Genomic DNA, 22,175 nt, shown 5'->3' with positions numbered 1-22,175 from the left:
GTCAACTGCACATTCGCCTTATTGGCAACCCCCTTCAGCCTACCGGAGATACCGTGCATGTACGGAGTCACCGCCGTATTTTTCCTTTCGGTGGGCTGTTCGCCGCCGCCCTTCTTGCACTTCTTCACGAAGCCTTCCGCCACGGAAACAGGCCCATCTGTGGGATACCTAGCCGCAGAAAGCCGACTGTCTTGCTCGCTCAGGCTGACGGGTACCACGACAGGGCATGATTTTTTCATGGCGTTGGTTAAGCACATTTTCACAATTGCCCGTTTAACAAGCTTCGAGTGGGAGGATGAATACGAAAGGAGTGGTGTGTTAGGCCTAGGGTGGTAATATCAGCTTATGTGGGTTTCTGCGAAATTAACATTAAGTCTGAAAATTGCAATTTCTTGTCAGCCCGTACGTTGTTCATGGGTCAAATCAAGTGGTTTAAAACAGTGCCTAAAAAGACATTACAAGGATGTAAGGTCCTGTACAACGCTAACTGTGCTGTTGTCTATTGAAATTTTAAAAAAAAATCATCAAGTCCAGAATATTTCTATGTCTTAAAATCTAGTAGATGGGTGGCTACAGTCCTGTCGCTTTGAGCTAAAAAGAAACCGCTAAGCACCGGCGTAATGCAAGACTCTATGCAGACACCACGTTTCTGTAAGTGTGCGCCATAAATTCATTCCGCATAGGTGGAGTTTAGATAAATATGTAAAAGTTCTATGAGCCCTGCCACTGATGTACAACGGCATTCTGGAATGCAACAGACCCAAAGCACTCGATGCTGTCTTCCACACAAGCAAGCAACTGCTCATGAGGGAGCGAATAATACAGATCTTTTACGTCTACAGAGATGGCAGTCATGCGCTGGTTAGAATTATCTGCTAAAAATTCCACAGTCATTTCTGAATTTTTAGATGTAATGTTAATTTTCGCAAAAACCCACATAAGCGGGTATTACCACCCTAGGGCCAACAAACCACTCCTTTCCTATTCATCCTTCCACTCGAAGCTTGTCAGACGGGAAATTGGTAACATGTGCTTAACCAACGCCTTGAAAAAATCATGCCCTGTCGTGGTACCCGTCAGCCTGAGCGAGCAAGCCAGTCGGCTTTCTGCGGCTAGTTATCCCACAGATGAGCCTGTTTCCGTGGCGGAAGGCTTCGTGAAGAAATGCAAGAAGGGCGGCGGCGAACAGCCCACCGAAAGGAAAAATACGGTGGTGACTCCGTACATGCACGGTATCTCCCATAGCCCGAAGGGGGTTGCCAACAAGGCGAATGTGAAGTTGACATTTTCTGCCCCAGACAGGCTATCATAGTTGTGTAAGTTGACGGACCCTTTTCCTAAATGATCAAGGGGATCAGAAGAACTTCAGTTTGGCCTAGTTGGTGTTTACTGCATATGATATTGACCGCAAATAAAGACGAGGACAGCGGAGGAGAACACATAAACGACACGGGTGGTAACATTCAAATGGTTCATTCACGGCAGCCCGTGTGCATATATAAGCAAATAGAACATGCGCAGAACGCAGCCAACAAGAACGCTCTTCAGCCTAGCGGGGCAACCAATTATCAAAAAAATCTATTTCCGGTTCAAACAACCTTGTGGCACTAACACTGTATTGGCCTTTCTTTATAATGTGATAAACGTCCATCAGTGCACTTGCAGTCTGGTCCTCGCTTCTCCCCAGAATCTTTATCTCCTTAAAAAGAGGTGCACAGTGACAGGCGTTGCAGTGCGCAGGCAAGTGCGCCAATTAATATTTCATTAACATTTGTTTGTGTTTCCTGGCTCGATTATTTAGGCACCGTCCTGTCTGCCCTATGTAGGACTTGCCACACGCCAGGGGGATTTCGTACACAACTCCTACATTGCATTTTGCATACGGCTTGGTATGGTTCTTGCCACAGCCTTGCCGTCCTTTAGGAGAACTGGAGGTGCGGGGGCAGAGCCGTGCCAGCTAAAAAGAGCTGGAAAGATAAGGGGGACTCCATACCTCCAAGCCACCTTCCTTAGGTTGTGAGTGGCCCTATGCATATACGGTTCCACTTCAGGCATTACGGCCATAGTAGTCGTCCTCACCCTTGCTTTGCTCCTAGATCTTTTTACCTTCTGCAGGAGGGTTTCCACCACTGGCGTCACCATCGAGTCAGGGAACCCTGCCGTCTTAAGGCGGGAAATGTGATTCTCAAAGGCAAGCCACATTTTGTGCACACACGACTTGCGGAGAGCTGATTCTAAGCAGAGCATCGCTACTCGTCGTTTAGCAATCTTTGACTGGGTGGAGACATATGGCAGCAAACCCTACTGTGCCCGAGGGGAGTACTGCGAGCAGGCGTGTCCTTTGGCGAAGAAAATGTTTAGGTCTAAAAAACGAAGGAATTGTCAAGTGGAAGCTCGTGAGTAAAAGAAAGCCCTTTACCGAGTTGTTTAAAAACGGCTAGCTGTCACAAGAAGTTGAACTTCCTGGCTCGTTAAAAACAATTACAAAATCATCCACATATCTAAAAACCTTTAGAATGTGTAAAAACGCCCCCCCCCCCAAAAAAAAACGCCTGACCAAGCGCTTTGTCTATTGCAGCTAAAGAAATGTTACACAAAAGCGGCGCAATGCACGAGCCGATTCAGATTCCACGTTTCTGCAGAAAGAAGTGTTCGTCAAAACTGATAAAAGTGCTATTAAGATAAGTTTCTAAAAGCATCAAAAAATCTTCCACCAAAATACCAACTGCGTTCTGGAAGGGAATAGTGCCGTTTTCTTCAATACACCTCCTCACAGTAACAAACAGATCTTTATGAGGAACGTACTAGTAAAGATCTCCTACATCAACTGAACAAGCCGGACCTATGTCCTGGTTAGCCCTTAGAAAATCAACAACCTCGTCAGAGCTTTTTGTAACAAAGGTGTCTGATATAGCAAGCGCCTTCAAACTCTTTAAAATGAACCGGCTAACTTGAACCTGCCACGTTTCACGCTCGATAGCTATTGTCCTGAATGGAAGGCCGGGTTTATGTGTCTTCACAGCAAAGAAAACAATTGGCGTGGAGCCCGAAGCGTTACTGATGTCCTAGCTAGTTTATCCAGATTAAGAGAATTGCACATTCTGATAATCCTGCTTTTTACTCTGGTTTCAGAGTTCCAGAGTTCCTAATAGGTTTAAAATTCTTCTACGGTGCCGCGGAGGCTTTAGCACCAAACAAGCCCTTCGGGAGCACAACAAATTCCCCTTCTTTGTCTGCCTCTAAAAGTACAAGCTCGTTGTCTTTACAAAATGTCAAAGTCCTATGTATGGCGGATACTGTTTGATTGGCACTCCTGCGAAGACAGGCAACACTTTCCAATAGACACCGGTCATCGTGATCCTGTGGAGCCTTCACCACCCGCCTGTTCAGAGCAGCCAGTTCATGGGTAGGAACGTGATGCTCGACGCTGTACTTCGGTCCTTTAGCAAGCAGGGCGTTCATGTCTTCTGGGACGCCTGCGTCGCCCAGCCCAAGCGGCTTATTTCCTTGTCCCCGACTGGTCCTCGTACCGTTGCGTGCCCTAAGGAAATGACCAACCATGTGGTTCCAGCAGTGCTCGGTCAACTGATGAGAGGTACGTCTAGCAGACTTCAAATCCTTTTCCACATGCCATTATGCAGCTTTAGTAAAGCTTGTGATGCAACGCCAATCGTTGAGCAATCGTTGAGCAGAACTTGCCACCACAACTCTGCCGGAGAATTTTGCATAGACGCTTGATGTGACCCCACGACGGAACGACACACCCAAACAGTGCACTCACTTCCGAAGGGATCAGGCCGCACTTGATACAGAAGCCGATGAATCTCGCACGGCAGGTAGTGGCCACGATGCAACTGATGAGTGATTGTTCGTCTGAGGACACGAAAGACGATGGAACACAGAAAGAAGGGCCATCTGTAAGAGATATATGCTTCCGAAGAACTTCAGTTTGGCCTAGTTGGTGTTTACTGCATATCATACTGACCGCAGATAATGACGGGGACAGCAGAAGGGAACATATAAACGACACGGGTGGTAACTTGGCGTGTGGCAAGCCCTACATAGGGCTGACAGGACGGTGCCTGAATGATCGAGCAAGGGAACACGAAAAAAAGTTAACGAAAGATGAATTGGTGCACTTGCCTGTGCACTGCAATGCCTGTCACTGTGCACCTTCTTTAAGGAGATAAAGATTCTTGGGAGAAGCCAGGACCAGACTGCACGCGAACTGATGGAGGATTATCACATAAGAAAGAAAGGCGAAGACTGTGTTAGGGACACTTCCATTGGGTTGGTTCAACCGGAAATAGATTTTTTTTAATAATTGGCTGCCCCGCTAGGCTGATGAGTGTTCGTGTTTGCTGCGTTCTGCGCATGTTCTATTTGTCTATATATGCCCACGGGCTGCCGTGAATAAACTAGTTTAATGTTACCGCCCGTGTCGTTTATGTGTTCTCTTCCGCTGTCGCCATCTTTATTTGCGGTCAATATGATATGCTGATCAAGGCGATGAAAAGTGAAGCATAAAAATAAGTTTGTGTAGTGCTCGCAAGGGGTGCTTTACCGTATTCCGTTAACTTGTGGTCGGGCATACATAGGGCAAACTGGCAGATGTCTCAATGAAAGGCTTGAAAAAAAATAATGGGGTTTTACGTGCCAAAACCACTTTCTGATTATGAGGTACGCCGTAGTGGAGGACTCCGGAAATTTTGACCACCTTGGGTTCTTTAACGTGCACCTAAATCTAAGTACACGGGTGTTTTCGCATTTCGCCCCCATCGAAATGCGGCCGCCGTGGCCGGGATTTGATCCCGCGACCTCGTGTTCAGCAGCCCCACACCATAGCCACTGAGCAACCACGGCGGGTAGCAGACTCTGTTAGTACACGTTCAGTTAATCTTTCTGACAAGGAAATCGCGTTCCCGGACGGTAATGGGTGTGCGTGCGTACAGTGTGATTAATCTTTTAAATTTTTGTATCTTTTGTATCTTTTCATACCTGGTTCGCTATATATCTGCTTCTGTGTTTCAATAAACGTAATTGAAAGTTAGCACCGTCCTAGGTTTCTGTCACGTCCCTCTCTTTTTGAATTGCGCTAAAGGCTTTGTCTTTATGAGTACACACAAAATTTACAGCTGTTTTTGGCTGACTTTAAGAGAACTCGGAAATCGCGAGACACACAAAAGAAAACGGTATAGGAGTTTATGCTACAGTTCACAGAAAATTAAGTAAGACACACTGAAGGAGGAACTCCAGCAACATTTTAAGTCGCTGACATTCATTTAGTAAATAAAACAAGTTAGCTAACTTTCCATTCATTGTGTCAATAGTTAAGATGCCAAATGGGTGGCGGGGATAGGCGGATGGTCGTAACGTACATAGAAATGAAGCGTCTTTTGGAAGCTAGATATCGTCTGGTAAGTTATTCCTTGAAATAAATAAAGTCCACAAGATATAAAAATTAACAGTTACCCGGCGATTCGATTAAAAGAGCTTGCTCTCTCCTTCAATATTTTTCTTGTCTTTAGTGTGGTCGCTTCGTGTGATTTTTCTTTACTAATCCTACTATGCATACTACATGTACGTGTCTTTGTGAAAAGTAGATACATCACCTTTCCCTTCACTCATTTCGATGGCCACTTCGCTTCGACGATCCAGACATCCTAGAAGGCGCATCGCATCTGACATGAAGTGAGATGGAACATGTATTTTTTCTGCGACAGAGTTCATGCAACTTTTGAAAGGGTCTTCAAAGTTCCTGAAAAGAAAACGCAACGTCTTTGCACTTCTTTATGCTTCAAATGACCTAACGTCGCACTAGAGGTCATGATTGTATTCGCACACAGGATTTTTTCTGTGCACCGAAAACATTTTTCCGGTTTTAGCCTTTTATTCAAGTGGGGCGGAGGGGCACTTGGAGTGCCACATATTTAAAATGCGATGTCTTGGCGTTGATTTCACTTACAGCCCTGGAGCAGCGTACATAGAGATTGACGGTAATTCCCCTCCAATTCAAGTGGAAAGTTCTCGTTCTTCCTCATTAATTTCTATTTCTCTTTAGTAAGAACGTTTATCGCATTTGCCGGCCTTCATACTCATAAATTTATTTCCACATGGGAAGAAAGAATGCCGTTAACCTAGACTTTAAAGCGACTTGCACTCTGCAGGGTGCTTTCTATATTTAACTTCCACCATTAGACTGTTCAAGGTGTAAAGGTCTGAGGTATAGACCGATTTGCACCCTTAAGGATGCTTAAGGGCGCTAGTCAGTTTACAGAGTAAGTTATTCTTCATACTTAATATTGTCATGCCATAGTGACGGTGAAGAAAGCAGCGAAACTGAGCAGGGGGCCAGGAAGTAAAGTTTCGAAGTCACTCACGTCTATAAATACTTGCTCCAACGCTTTGCATTCCAAGCAGTACAAGAAGGAAGGCGTACCTGCAGTCATCATCGTTTGCTGTTTTATCCAAGAGCTGAAGGGCGCTGTCGCATCTGCCGTCTTCGGTGTTCCCCAGAATCTCCAGGAATCCTGGACAAATGAAGAAGGGTACTGTGCACCAAGAAGAACACTAACTAACAAATTTACACTTCACCAATCACTGTATTCCGTGCGAGAGTTCTAGATAGGGCATGTTTCCACATGCTTACGTAGTTCGAATAAACAGCACCCGCTGTGCTCAGCCTGTGGATGCAACGCAGTGATAGTAGGAAGGGCACCAGGACTGAATAAGTTGTGTTTTAATTAGGATGCAAAATAACTGCATCTGCAGTATGCTTGTACTTCCGAAGAAGGATGAACAAGTAACCTAATGTCTACGGTCCATCCTCATGATGCAGCATGACGATGTGTATAGCACCATTAACGCAGAATGCTGCATCAAGAATAACAACGACATCAATGCCACCCACACGATGTCATCTACTAAGACGACATAATTTTTTTTTTCGGGTGTACATCATGCACGTCATTGAGGGCAGGGCGTGAACAGACAAAATTGATTTAAGAAGGCACACGAGTGGAACAGATGACATATCTCAATAAAAAATACAAAAATAAACATACAGTGATACAGATAGAGAGAACATAAAAGCTGCATGTTTGCAGTTGGACGACGTTTTTGCCCCTATATATGGCAACGAGGACAGAAAACGTGTGTACATTTTGGTGTGCACAGTGTACACCATCCAATGAGATCAATGACAGTGAATAAGTGAAAATGCTTAAGGTGAAATGTACAATCAGTGTGCTGCAAAGCAGTGTCTTTCATGAGTACAAATGACATATGAGTACACAGTATATAATAGACACACTTAAATATTTTCGTTTCCATACGGTAAATTAATATAATATCAATATTATATTAACATACAAAAACACAGACAGGTTATAAAAGTGTCTAGAAATGTACACTGTCTTCCTTCAGTGAACGGCACACGCGAACGCGTGGCCTGCACTCTGCGGCGGTTGCCTGCAACCCCATCAAGCGACAGGTAAAGAAAGCACGTGCGCTTTTGGTGTCATCATAAGTTTTTCTACAGTTCACTTAATCGTGTGCCATACATCATTCCACCCGCAAGAATATCGCAACGAGCTCGTCATCTACTCCAAGTTTTAAAACCACGCTCACACACAACTACCTTCTCTGCTTCTTTTTATTTTTCTGGAACAGCAACTGATTCGAATGCCCTTCCCCACCATGTTGTATATACAAATAATCACCATGTGTTCATTGCTGAGGTTGCTTCAATTTTGTCAAATTAATTAACTTTTTGTAGAAATTCATCATCTATCGTACGTTTTTCATTGTATGCAATGTATCTACCTTTTTTCAAATGTTCCAGGAGATACTGAAGTGAGTTGTCCATTGCCACTGTTTCTTCTCTTCGGCCAAATTAACTGCTGCTTAGTTATTCTAATTGACAATTTCACACGAGCATGTACTTGTTTATACAGGGTATCTGCCACTTTTCAGATGTTTCGTTCGTTATCATGTTGAATTATTGTTACAAAATGTACCCCACCCCTTATGTAACACCCCTGATAAAGGGGCCTTTAAGGAAATAAATTGACCTGACCTGACCTATGGGCAAACAAAATAGCGAGTCGCGGTCGGTGGACAAGCGCTGCCAGAGCATGCTCCCTCTCCGCTCGTGCAACGGGCGATGCCTTGAGGGCGTCGTCCCCTGCCAGCGAATCGAGCGTGGTGCACGAGCATGGTGGAAACGTCACAGCGCCGTCTCTCAACTTACGCAAGTTGTGCTTCGCCTAAACTAGAGCTATGTAGGCGAGAACGATGCACTCGGATGAACGCTTGGTTGTTGTGGTTTATCCATCACTGAATGATACCGAGTATGATACTCTGTATTAAGCACGATGTATTAAGCACGCACGCATATTTCTTGACGCAAACGTTTCCGCTTACAGGGACTTCTCACCTGTTGAGTTGTTTGAACTTTTTTTTTATGAAACTGTCGTGGAGCTGTTAGCGGAGCAAACAAGAAAATACGATTTATATTTGAATATGCCTGATACGGAGGTCACAAAAGAAGAAATGAGATGTTTTACTGGAGTCCTTGCTTTGTCCGGCTACGCCCGCTTGCCAGGGAAAAAGTGCTACTGGGACAGCGGCACTGACATGCGCATCACAATGATTTACAATGCTATGCGAATAAACCGTTTATACAGATAATGAGGTTTCTGCACTGTGCGGACAATGCGAGCTTGACACTTATTGACAAGCTAACAAAGTTGCGTCCATTGATGGCCCTACTGAAAGCAAGGTTCTTGGAGCACTTTCAGCCTGTTCGTCACCTGAGCTATGACGAAAGTATGATTGAGTACTACGGTCGTCATGGTTGTAAGCAGTTTATACGCGGAAAGCCAATGCGCTTCGGCTATAAAGTATGGTGCGTAAACGCCAAGAATGGATGCCTCGTAAACTTCGAAGTGTATCAAGGGAAGCAGGGCAACCCAGGAACATCTGCAAAATATGAAAAAAACTTTGGCAAAGCAGCCGCACCACTTCTTCAAATGGTGGATGAACTACCAGTAGAGGCTCACAATCTTCCATTTTTTTTCTATTTTGACAATTTATTTGCCAGCATGCCGCGACCTAGGCATCTCAAGGCACAGGGCTGCGAAGGTACGGGCACAATGTGGCAGAACCGTCTACCGAAAGAGTGCCCGACTGCTCGACCTGAACATATCAAGGAGTCAGCCTCGCGGGCATGAAGAACACGTGCTGAGAGACGATGGAATAATAGTTGTCCGCTGGATGGACAACTCGGTAGTAACTATCGCTAGCACCATACACGGAATAGAACCAATGTCTTTTGCAGACAGGTACTCACGTGTTCAGCAGAAACGAGTCAAGGTACCCCGTCCAAATGCTGTTGCTCAATACAACAGCTTTATGGGAGGCTCAGACCAGATGGATGCAAATGTAGCTGCTTACAGGATCGGAATCCGTGGCGAAAAATGGTGGTGGCCAATCTTCACGTGGCTTTGTGATGTATCCATCACCAATGCTTGGACACTAATTCATAGCACGGGGTCCCAGCATTACCCAGCTTGAGTTTCGCAGGCAAGTGGCACAAATCTATTTGATGCGATGGGAGAATAAGCCGAAAAGACCTGGTCGAAGGAGGACTTCGAAGCCTGGTGACGTCCTGCCAAGGTCCGGTACGACCAAGTCGCCCACTTTGTTGCAGCCGTACCGAATGGAAAGAGGCGGAGGTGTGCCGGCGACAACTGCAACAGTGCGGTGCGCACACAATGCACCAAGTGTGATATTGGCATCTGTATTCCATGCTTTCAGCCTTACCACACCAAATGAGTGCCCTACTGTTCAGCAAGTTGGATTTTCCTCAAGTTTTGTTGCTTAAAATAAATGTTTTTCATTTGGTGCACTTTTCTGTAGCCTGAAGGCCCAGCGTGACCATATGGTCACGGGCTATAATTCATAAACTAATTACGCAAACGCAATCATTCTTTGCATGTCATTAATCTGTACAGAAATATGTACCTATATATCGTTTATTTCAACAAAACCAGAAAAAAAAGAAACCGGTCCCTAATGGGTCAATGCGACGTTTAACAGCTGTAGTTTAGCCCGAAGGACGATCATTAAAGTAAAAAATATCGTGGTAGGAACACAACGTGGTAGAGCTCACGAGCGTGCTCGGACGGCATGTCGGGTGCAATCATTTTCTGTAAGTCGGCGATGGTGCAAGTTGCCGACTGCGATGGTAGAGGAGCATCGGCTGAATTGTCGTCTACTGCAATAGATGCTACTGAGTGATCCTCGAATGAGCAAAGCTGGGCCAGAGACATTCCGCGTGGCGGCACTTGTGTCGTCCAGCCAAAATTGACCAGTGGCAGGCAGACGCAATTCGCCGTAATAGATAAATCTGTATGAGGTACTATGATACCGTGTTTAAGGAGGACGTGTTGCATAGGAGCCGTGATGTAGAAACCGTCGCGCACTGGTGGGGATGACACTAAGCCAACGTAAGTCAGTGCCGAAGGTGGCAAGGTGGCAAGCGAACGAAGTCGCTGGAACTGAGGTGACTGGTGTGTGGTTCAGCGGAATCCAGAACGGGCAGGTCAAGGCGGAGAGTACTGACGGAACAATCGATGAGAGCAGAATGTGCGGAGAGGAAGTTTAAGCCGAGGATGATGTCGTGGGGACAGTGGGCGATGACTGAATAGCATGATAGTGGAGCGATCGGTGAAGGAGACGCGGGCGGCACACATACCAATTACGGGAGCTGTTGCGCAATTGGTGACACGGACAAACAGGCGTCGTGGTGGGTGTGATTATTTTCTTCGGCCGCTTACGAAGGTCAGCGCTCATTACTGACAAATGCGTCCCAGTGTCTGTAAGAGTAGATACAGAAACACCGTCAACTTGCACGTCAAGAAGGTTCAGATGAGTGGGCAACGTCAGTAGACGATTTGGCGGCGTAGGGAGGAATGCAGCGTCACCTCGAGGTGCTGCATCGTCTAGTTTTCCGGTTGGGATAGGCATCCGAAGGGAGTCAGCGAATAGGAGCGACGGGACTGGGGAGAGCGAGATTGTCGTCGTTGGGGCGAAGACGAACGAGAATTGGGGCGGTTCGGCGCAGGAGAATCAGTGGCGGCATTATCGGAGCATGCGGCACAAAGACGAGATGGGCCACCTGGGGGGCGAGAGTAGGTAGTTTAAGTAGACCGCGTCGGGGACACCAACGACTGTAACAGTGCCAAGAAATGTGCCCGATTCGACGGCAGTGAAAACAAATGGGCCTGTCGTTAGCAGTGCGCCATTCAGATGGGTTGCGGGAACGTGCTTGGTAATAGGATGCGGGACGAGGCGGAATCGAAGAAGCCGGGTGGGTATCAGGGCGATGGGCCGAGTAGATGGTGTAAAGACCCATGTTTGCGAACTCCTGACGCACAACTGCCCGGATCAGGGAAACCGTAACTGCAGGTACGTTGTAGGGGCTGGAGTCGAAGGCGTCGGTCTCACTCCGGAAGATCCTGGTAACATCGCCAGTGTTGTTGGGACGAGGAGCATCGGCACAGAATGATGTCGCTAGGGTGTTGGGCAGACGGGAAACTGCTGGTCGATACGTCTGCTTTTAGCGAGTTCCAGGCGGCGGCACTGCTTTATAACTGCATCCATCGTCGCCAAGTTGTTGAAAACGAGCAATTTGAAGGCGTCATCGGCAATGCCTTTGAGGATGTGGGAAACCTTGTCTGACTGAGCCATGTGTGCGTCAGCTTTGCCGCACAGAACCAAGACGTCCTGAATATACGTGACGTAGGGCTCTGTTGACGTCTGCACACGGCCGGAAAGCGCCATTCTGCACGGCGAGTTGGTGACCGTAGGGGTTGCCGAACAGGTCTCGGAGCTTTTGCTTGAGCGAATCCCAACTGGTGAGGTCATCTTCGTGCGTCCAAAACCAAACTCTAGCCGTGCCATCGAGGTAAAAGACTACGTTAGCGAGCATGGTAGTAGGGTACGACCGGTTATTGCGGCTGACGTTTTCGTACGGGCTGATCCAGTCCTCGACGTCTTCCCCATCTTTGCCCGAAAATATGTCAGGATCACGGGGAGAGCGATGTAGGTCGTCGAACTGGCAGTAGGTGTCGGAGCCGGCGGAGTCGAGTTGTCACCGGGAGCCATGAAGGAAGGCTCGACGTACCGTCCACTGCGAAGCTCCGTGACGAGGTTCTGGGAACGTCCACATCCACCAGATATTGACACGTGTATTTATATTTATCGGGCGACCAGGTTTCACCGCCTAACAAATCTTATCGCGCAGCGCGGGACGCGCTTGCATGTATCCGAAGTTTCTGGAAAGTTATCGATGCTTCTATCCGCGTGTCTGTTGTCGCCGAACCTTGTGTTATCAGATTTCATCGCGTGACATGAATTGTGTAGAACTTTGTGGAAGACACGCGGGTCCCATCAGGTAATCTGGAACATTCGACGACTGATCTATAAAAGCCGACGCGCTTGACCCGCTGATCAGTTTCCGACGATCGCCGACCGTGTTCGCCGCTATCGTTGTGCTATAAGTGTAGCCTGTTTTTGTGGGCACAGGTTCGCCCAATAAAAGTTAGTTTTCTCGTTCACAGTATTGCTACTGTGTTATTGCTTCTTTCTTCACCGTCACTACCACGTGACATCTGGTGGAGGTGCTTTTCGTCCATGTACAGGACGCCCCCGACAAGCCGTGATCCCAGCCCAGACCGCGAACAGAACACCAACGTAATCCCGGACCACCGAGCAAGCCGCCGTCTTCAACAGCTGCCCCCGGAGCACGGACTTCTACCTGAGAAGACCAAGAAGATTGTGGCCAAGGCAACCGCAATGGCAGCCCCAGCGTCCCCCATCGTCCTGCAGCAGCCCAGGGAACCACCGACGTTCCGCGGTTCCACATTTGAGGACCCGGAAAACTGGCTGGAAACATATGAGAGGGTCGCTACGTTTAACAACTGGGCAAGCGACGACAAGCTACGACATGTCTATTTCGCATTGGAGGACGCCGCCAAGACGTGGTTCGAGAATCGAGAAGCCACCTTGACGACGTGGGACCTCTTCCGAAGCGGCTTCCTGAAAACATTTCAAAGCGTCGTGCGAAAAGAACGAGCCCAAGCTCTACTGGAGACAAGAGCGCAGCTGCCGAATGAGACGATCGCGATTTTCACTGAGGAAATGAGCCGTCTGTTCCGCCACGCCGACCCAGAAATGTCCGAGGAGAAGAAAGTACGTCTACTGATGCGTGGCGTAAAGGAGGAACTTTTCGCCGGTATGGTAAGAAGTCCACCGAAGACCGTCGACGAGTTTCTTCGTGAGGCGACGAGCATCGAGAAGACACTGGAATTGCGGAACCGGCAATTTGACCGACGCACCAAGCCAACAAGCTACTCCGGAATTCAATCACTGGCCACGGACGATTTATGCGAGACCATCAGGGCCATCGTGCGCGAAGAACTGCGCAAGGTCTTGCCATCGTCGCAGCCTCAAGTGGCCTCGATCGCCGACGTCGTGAAAGAAGAGGTGCACCGATCGCTAGGAGTTCCTGAGGTGCAACCACAATTACCGCAGCCCCAGCCAGAAGCGATGACTTACGCCGCCATCGCACGCCGTCAAGCTCCCCCTCCGCGACAACGCCAGGTCCCTGTAACGCCGCAATTCCGTCGTCCACCGCCGCCGCCGCCAGCACGCCCACCCGTCGCCCAGCGCACCTACGCGAGGAAGACGGACATTTGGCGCGCCCCCGACCACCGCCCGCTCTGCTACCACTGCGGCGAAGCCGGGCACGTGTACCGCCGATGCCCATACCGCGACCTGGGATTGCGAGGCTTCGCCGTGAAAGCACAGCGCCCGAGGGAAGGTGAACGCCCTCGTGACATCGCCGATTACCTCGCCGCTACTCAGTGGAGCCCTCGACGACCGTCCCGTTCGCCGTCACCAGGCCGCTACCTGTCGCCGCAGCACCGACCATACACCGGCCCAGCCCGGGGCCGCTCTGCGAGCCCATATCCGGAAAACTAAAAGCAGCAACCGATGGAGGTGCGGTTGCTGTTCGTCGAATTGACGAAGATCCTCCGCCGCCGACGAAGACGACGAAGAAACCGTCTCGACGACCTAATGACGACACGCCGCCGTCCCGACGAAGGCAGGAAGCCAAGACTACACCGACGAAAGACGACTTGACGAAGCGACGTTCCAGCTTCAGTTCAACACGACGCAGCCGTGATCCGACGCCACGACCTAACTGCAACGCCAGACAAAGAACCACCGACCTTGACGTGCTTCTCGACGGCCACGCACTCACTGCCTTAGTCGACACAGGGGCCGATTACTCCGTAATGAGTGGACGCATCGCCGCCCAGTTGAAGAAGGTTAAGACTGCATGGGAGGGCCCCCAAATTCGGACCGCTGGAGGGCACCTCATTACGCCGACTGGAATCTGCACGGCAAGAATTACCATTCATGACCGGACTTACCCTGCCACCTTCGTTATCCTGCAACAGTGTTCACGAGACGTCATTCTCGGCATGGACTTCCTGAACCAACACGGCGCCATCATCGACCTGAAGTCGCAGTCAATAACGCTGTCGGAAGATCAAGCGATACCATCGGAGCGCCCTTGTAGCCACCACGCCTTAAGTGTGCTCGAAGATCAAGTGAGCATCCCGCCTCGCTCCAGCATCGTTATTTCGGTCGGCACCGAAACACCCGCTGACGTAGAAGGCGTCATCGAAGGCGACCAACGTCTACTACTCGACCGTGAAATTTGCGTCGCAAGAGGGATCGCTCGACTGCACGGAGGAAACACGAGAGTGTTGCTGACAAACTTCAGCCAGGAGTTCAAGCACATCAACAAGGGCACGACGATCGCATTCATCGAGGAAATACAGGAAACCAGCGATGCCTTCGTCCTCTCGGATTCTGTTGCATCTACCCCGACGACCGTAGTTCCCGAGCCAGACTTCAACATAAATCCAAGTCTCCCCGTGATTAAGCAGCAACAGCTCAGAAGTCTGCTTCGACGATACAAAGACTGCTTTTCGACGTCATCAAGGATTCGACAAACACCAGTCGCAAAGCATCGCATAATCACCGAAGAGAGCGCTCGACCACTACGCCAGAGCCCTTACCGAGTTTCGACGCGAGAACGCGAAGCTATAAGACAACAAGTCGACGAAATGCTGCGCGACGACATCATCCAGCCGTCGAAAAGCCCGTGGGCGTCTCCAGTTGTTTTAGTGAAGAAAAAGGACGGAACCCTACGTTTCTGCGTCGATTATCATCGACTGAACAAAATCACGAAGAAAGACGTATACCCCCTCCCACGGATAGACGACGCATTAGATCGGCTCTGCAATGCTAAATACTTCTCATCGATGGACCTCAAGTCTGGCTACTGGGAAATAGAAGTCGATGAAAGGGATCGCGAAAAGACCGCCTTCATCACGCCAGACGGCCTCTATGAATTCAAGGTTATGCCGTTTGGACTGTGCTCGGCGCCTGCAACGTTCCAGCGCGTGATGGACACGGTTTTAGCAGGATTGAAGTGGCAGACCTGTCTTGTTTACTTGGATGACGTCGTCGTCTTCGCCGGAAATTTCGACGATCACCTTAAGCGGCTTGCGACAGTATTAGAGGCCATCAAGTCATCAGGGCTCACCCTGAAGCCGGAAAAGTGTCACTTCGCTTACGATGAGCTTCTATTCCTAGGCCATGTCATCAGCAAATCTGGAGTACGCCCCGACCCGCAGAAGACAGCTGCCATCGCAAAGTTCCCGCAGCCAATCGACAAGAAGGCAGTGCGCAGATTCCTTGGCATGTGTGCCTACTATAGGCGCTTTGTCAAAGACTTTTCACGCATCGCTGAGCCGCTGACGCAGCTAACTAAATGCGACGTCGAGTTCAAGTGGGAAACGCCGCAGGCCGAGGCATTTCAAGAACTCAAACGACGCATGCAGTCGCCGCCCGTACTTGCGCACTTCGACGAACACGCCGATACCGAAATCCACACTGACGCCAGTAGCCTAGGCCTCGGCGCCGTCCTGGTCCAGAGAAAAGATGGACATGAACACGTGATAGCTTACGCTAGCCGGTCGTTGTCAAAAGCGGAAGGAAATTATTCTACAACCGAAAAGGAATGCCTCGCCATCGTTTGGGCTACAGCGAAATTTCGCCCTTACCTATATGGCAGGCCATTCAAAGTCGTCAGCGACCATCACGCCTTGTGTTGGCTAGCGAATTTAAAGGATCCCTCAGGACGGCTGGCACGGTGGAGCCTCAGACTACAAGAATACGACATCACCGTAACATACAAGTCCGGACGAAAACACTCAGACGCCGATTGCCTATCCCGCGCCCCCATTGACCCGCCGCCGCAAGATGACGAGGATGACGACGCCTTCCTTGGAATAATAAGCGCGGAAGACTTCGCCGAACAACAACGAGCGGACCCGGAACTTAAAGGCCTCGTCGATTATTTGGAAGGGCACACCGACGTTGTCCCCAGGGCATTTAAGCGCGGATTATCTTCCTTCACGCTTCAAGACAGTCTACTCGTGAAGAAGAACTTCTCGCCAGTCCGCGCCAACTACCTTCTTGTTGTCCCGTCAGGACTTCGTCCAGAAGTATTGCATGCCCTACATGACGATCCGACCGCTGGACACCTCGGAGTTTCCCGGACACTATCAAGGATACAAGAAAAGTATTATTGGCCGCGCCTGACCGCCGACGTCGCCCGTTATGTCAGAACATGCCGAGACTGTCAGCGACGCAAGACACCGCCGACAAGGCCAGCCGGATTACTACAGCCAATCGAGCCTCCTTGCCGACCATTCCAGCAGATCGGGATGGACTTGCTGGGACCCTTTCCGACGTCAATAACCGGAAATAAGTGGATCGTCGTGGCGACGGACTACCTCACCCGCTTCGCTGAAACAAAAGCACTGCCGAAAGGTAGCGCAGCCGAAGTGGCGAAATTCTTTATCGAAAACATCCTGCTGCGACATGGCGCCCCAGAAGTCCTCGTCACCGACCGAGGAACGGCCTTTACAGCGGAGCTCACCCAAGCCATTCTGAAATACAGTCAGACAAGGCACAGGAGGACAACGGCTTACCACCCGCAGACGAATGGTCTTACGGAGCGGCTGAATAAGACCCTCGCCGACATGCTAGCGATGTACGTCGACGTCGAACACAAGACCTGGGATGCCGTCCTGCCGTACGTAACATTCGCTTATAACACGGCGGTGCAAGAAACAACACAGATCACGCCGTTCAAGTTGGTTTACGGCAGGAACCCGACGACGACGCTCGACGCCATGCTGCCGCACGTAACGGACGAAGAGAATCTTGACGTCGCTACCTATCTCCAGCGCGCCGAAGAAGCCCGACAGCTCGCCCGCCTGCGAATCAAGAACCAGCAGAGGACCGACAGCCGACACTACAATCTCCGACGACGCTTCGTCGAGTACCAGCCCGGCGACCGTGTTTGGGTATGGACCCCTATACGCCGACGAGGACTGAGCGAGAAGCTTTTGCGTCGCTATTTTGGACCGTACAAGATCATCCGACGTATTGGTGCACTGGACTACGAGGTCGTGCCAGACGGCATTTCGCTGTCACAGCGGCGCCGCTCACGACCTGAAATTGTCCACGTTGTGCGGCTCAAGCCGTACCACCAGCGTTGACGAACTTTGGGACTTCGCGTAACTGACCTTTGGACTTTAATTCTTTTCGTTGTTTTGTTACTTATGTTTAATAAGCGTCCCTTTGTGTTTCGCTCTCTTTGTAGCATCGGGACGATGCTTTTTAAGAGGGGGGTATTGACACGTGTATTTATATTTATCGGGCGACCAGGTTTCACCGCCTAACAAATCTTATCGCGCAGCGCGGGACGCGCTTGCATGTATCCGAAGTTTCTGGAAAGTTATCGATGCTTCTATCCGCGTGTCTGTTGTCGCCGAACCTTGTGTTATCAGATTTCATCGCGTGACATGAATTGTGTAGAACTTTGTGGAAGACACGCGGGTCCCATCAGGTAATCTGGAACATTCGACGACTGATCTATAAAAGCCGACGCGCTTGACCCGCTGATCAGTTTCCGACGATCGCCGACCGTGTTCGCCGCTATCGTTGTGCTATAAGTGTAGCCTGTTTTTGTGGGCACAGGTTCGCCCAATAAAAGTTAGTTTTCTCGTTCACAGTATTGCTACTGTGTTATTGCTTCTTTCTTCACCGTCACTACCACGTGACAATATGTTACGTAGGAAGACGCAGACGAAAAGCTATATACACGTATATTCACAAGGAAATACGCTGCACTTGGCCAAGAGGCAACAGCCCGCGCTTGCCTCTGATCGTCGTCGTCGTCTTCACACTGCTCGCCTCTTCGTCATCGCAAATACTGTTCCGTAGCAATGTCATCGCACCGATAACAAAAGCTGAGGTGATTCGTGCGCTTCCACTTTCTCTATTGTACTATAAAAAGTGCTTAGGCTCAAATACACACATTTTAGCTTTCGCCAGCTACCCTCGGCGAGATCGGTCCCCACCGAACCTTAGGCCTACAGCGTATCCACCGAGTCCCTCTTCACGATATCGTCGCGTCTAGGCTCAAGAATCAAGAAGTCTACCAAGGATAAATCACTCTATATTTCAGCTCTCGCATCACCGTTCTTACAATTTTTTCATGTCTATAGTGCCAGCACAACAAGCGATGACCGCAGACGTGACGCGTCATAAACACAGGTATATGCGCTATCGCCGAAGGCTCCCAGCCCTAGCCCCCGCTTCTCTGACGAAGATATATGACCAGACACGCGTTGATTTAAAGGCATCACTGAACTAAGAAAACATTGCATATCTATCGCGTGAAGAGCAAGAAACCGCTACCGAAATCGTCAGTAACAGCCCATACAGCGTCCCGGATCGGTGGTTCATTTAGGACCTTTTTCAAAGTTAAAATAGCAATAGCAAGTGTAAAGTGATGGTCTGGCACTTGCGAGCATGCTGCTTAATACGGACAGCAAATTTTTCTTTGTAGTACAGGCATGAGAGTCGGTTGCTGGGTGATAGCGCGTCTACCATGTCTGTGCGAGACGCAGCTCTAGGAGACTAAAACTGTTTTTCAATTTTGACATGGCAAATTATCCGTTTGCGTTCGTTTGCTGCCGTGGTGTACAGGTAGAGTACCGGGCTTGGGATCTGTAGGTCGGACGATCAAATCCTGCTTGGGATAGTTTTATTTTTACGTTTTTTTCTTGTTTAATTGCACTAAGAGGCTCTTTGCTGCCATCTGTATTCAAAAAATATATATGGTGCCCAGGCACCGCATATTTAACGCGCTAAGCTAGCGCCTCCCAGGACGCCGCGCCTGCCCAGCGCCCCAGCATCCAGCGCGCAACACTGGGCACATAATCCGGCGCACTGGGTCCCAGTGGCACTGGGTTTTGCAATAGGGAGTTTTCTACAGATACCGACCAGAACACCTCCAGCGAGTTGCTGCAAGAGGCCGTTTGCCACTGTGCGTGTGTGGCCTCGCCAGAAAAGAAGGCCTTGGTCCACTAGTCCACATAGAGAACAGATTCACGTCTGCTGGCTACTGCTCAATCCTGGACGACGTGATGGTGCCCTACTTGCACAATGCGTCCTTCCCGGAAAGTGTTCACATCTTCCAGCAAGCCATCTCGCCCGTCCACACATCCCGAAGGATGACAAGCTTTTTCGAGGGTCGTGGAATCAACTCTCAAAGGTGGCCGCCCTATTCTTCGGGCCTTAATATTATCGAAAACCTGTGGGGCGTCTTGAAAACCGCGATGGCGGGTTGTTCTCTGCACGGACTGTCGGCTGATAATGATTGTACTGCCATAAAGGAGGAGTGGGAGTGGCTGAGAAGCAACAGGTCACTAACGGTCGCCTTGCATAACAGGCTTACCAAGTATAAAATTTACTCGTTATCACTGTCTTAGTCAAATAAACTTCATCGACACGATGGTCTAGTACAAACAAAACGGAAAACTGAGAACGACACTTTACCGAAAGCCAAGGGATAGCCAGCAATATTTAGACAACAGTCATCACCCGCGACGCGGCAAGCAAGGATTTTTTCTCGGCCAAGCGAAGCTAATAAGAAGAATCGGCAGTGAAAATAACAATTATATCCACCACCTGAATGACTATAAAACAACATTAGCGGAAAGAAACTATCCACAAATTGTTCTAGAAAGAGCTTATGATGTCACGTCAAAATTGTAGAGACAGTCGGAATTAGAGAAGAAATGTCGTACACCAGAATCTGAGAGGCCGCCAGCCTTTATAACAATTGATTCTAATGCACTCCCAAACAAAAACTACATTCTACGAAACTACCACCCAATATAATCAAGTAACGAGCGTCTGAGAAAAGCGTTCCAGGATGTACCAAGGGTTACCTATCGCCGTAACAGTAACTTTAAAGACAGGTTAGTAAGCGCAAAAGCCAGTCAACATCATTGCCCCGTAATAATAATGTGTTGTCGCCCTAGGTGCAAAACATGCAGGCAACTTGAATGTAACATTAGAATTAAAAGCATCGCAAATAGTCATACATACGAAGTCAAAACTAGCCTTACTTGCACAAATTCGTATGTGATTTATATGCTTGAACGTTCCTTCTATAAGAAACAATTTATTCGCGAAACGGAACAATCCATCAGCGCCATATTAAAGGGACATTGCGAGGACACAGCTGAAAAGCTTATCAAAGCCATCGCCGAGCATTTCAACCAACCAGGTCGTAACTTTGATGAACCTAAACTCTACATCTTAGTCAAATATCCGTTCTGAACGAGAAAGAGATTGCGGGCAATCATACCTTACCCATAAGTTCAAGACATTGCAACCAATAGGCGTAAATGTTTCAAAGGGAACTTTAGAATCTATTCGCTATGCTAAATTTCAAGCTATATGCAACAACACTTAGCTTGGTTGCTTAGTGTCTTTTTTTCACTTTCTTTCTTCTCTTTCCATTTCTTTCTTGCGCCTTTGTTTCCTTTTTTCATTTTATTTATTTATTTATTCTATTTTAGTACTTTTTATTATATTTTCTTGCACGGCCACAGGTTTCTGGCGCTCCTTCTATTATATCTGTCACAGACAGGATAGCGTACGACCACTAGCGAAGCTGGTAATAGAGGGGTGCTGTGCACGCTGTTGACACGCCGAGTGAGACATGGCCGTTGACATGTGATTGACACACGGCCATGTCACCGGCCTTGTGCACAGCAGTCCTTTATTCCAAATTCGACCCCCTCGTTGTTAGCACACCTTCGCTCGTTGCCGCACCCACCCGCCTTACCCCCTCTCACCTTTAAAAGAACCCTGCCTATATATATTGTGCCGAGGAAAGCATATGTCTCTTTGAAAAAGACAAGTCCACTTGTTGAAACGTTGGCTTCCGCTTTCATCTTGTTCTCGTTTTGCTCATCGCCACTCTCAAGAATGGCAGCTGCCATATCAGCAAATGGGGATGCCTAGAGGTACTAAGAGGTGTCTAAACACAAAATATTCCAGCTTTTTGTTTTGGTGGAAAGCGTGACGGCTTGCGCAGGAAGCAGTCGCCGGATGACATTGGCCGAAAAAACTTTGTTTCGACAAAGACCAGCGTTGTTTGTGAGCTGAGGCGTCTTTCTTACAGCTTATAGCAAAGCATACCGTAATGCTGCATTTCTTTCAGTCTTCCGGCCCGCTCACCAGCGTTTTTGTTGCGGTTGTTGTCAGTATGCTTAATATTTTGGGGCGACTCCATCATCTTGAACGTCGCTAACTGTTGTTATTCAGTCGGAAGTGCAGCATTATAGATTATGCTTTGCGTCCTTAAAAAATTAGTGGCAAGTATACCCGTCGTATTGCAGGTGATGAACACTGGCTAATCAACATTGATTTTTTTCTTTTAAGGCGAAAGCCTTTAGATCTCTATTTTTCAAGGTCACGTTGTAAACTACAAGTATCACGTGACCCAAAGAAGGCCACAGGTGACGCAAAGCAGGTCCACCCCTGTATAAGAGAATGATTGGCGAAGTAAATAATGAATCATTATGATTTACATAGGGTGAATTGGGGTTGATTAGAGTGCAATAAAGAAGATTAAGGTGGATTAGAGTGGATCAAGG

The 22,175-nt window shown here is 48.7% G+C and overlaps 1 protein-coding gene across 2 annotated transcripts in view; it reads right to left on the bottom strand.

Moving 5' to 3' along the window:
- LOC135907564 (uncharacterized) overlaps window positions 1–22,175 on the bottom strand; it is a 166,265-nt gene that overhangs the window by 78,009 nt on the left and 66,081 nt on the right. For both annotated transcript variants that reach the window (XM_065439241.2, XM_065439242.2), the window contains exons 4-5: window positions 6,440–6,530; window positions 5,613–5,758 (exon numbers count right to left, since the gene is read on the bottom strand). In XM_065439241.2, the coding sequence (XP_065295313.1) occupies window positions 5,613–5,758; window positions 6,440–6,530 (237 nt within the window). The remainder of the gene's footprint in view (window positions 1–5,612; window positions 5,759–6,439; window positions 6,531–22,175) is intronic.

This window comes from Dermacentor albipictus, chromosome 1 (genome assembly GCF_038994185.2).
Source record: "Dermacentor albipictus isolate Rhodes 1998 colony chromosome 1, USDA_Dalb.pri_finalv2, whole genome shotgun sequence".
Lineage (NCBI taxonomy): Eukaryota > Metazoa > Arthropoda > Arachnida > Ixodida > Ixodidae > Dermacentor > Dermacentor albipictus.
The sequence above is the reverse complement of the archived record's forward strand: the minus strand, read 5'-3'. Positions and strand labels throughout refer to the sequence as shown.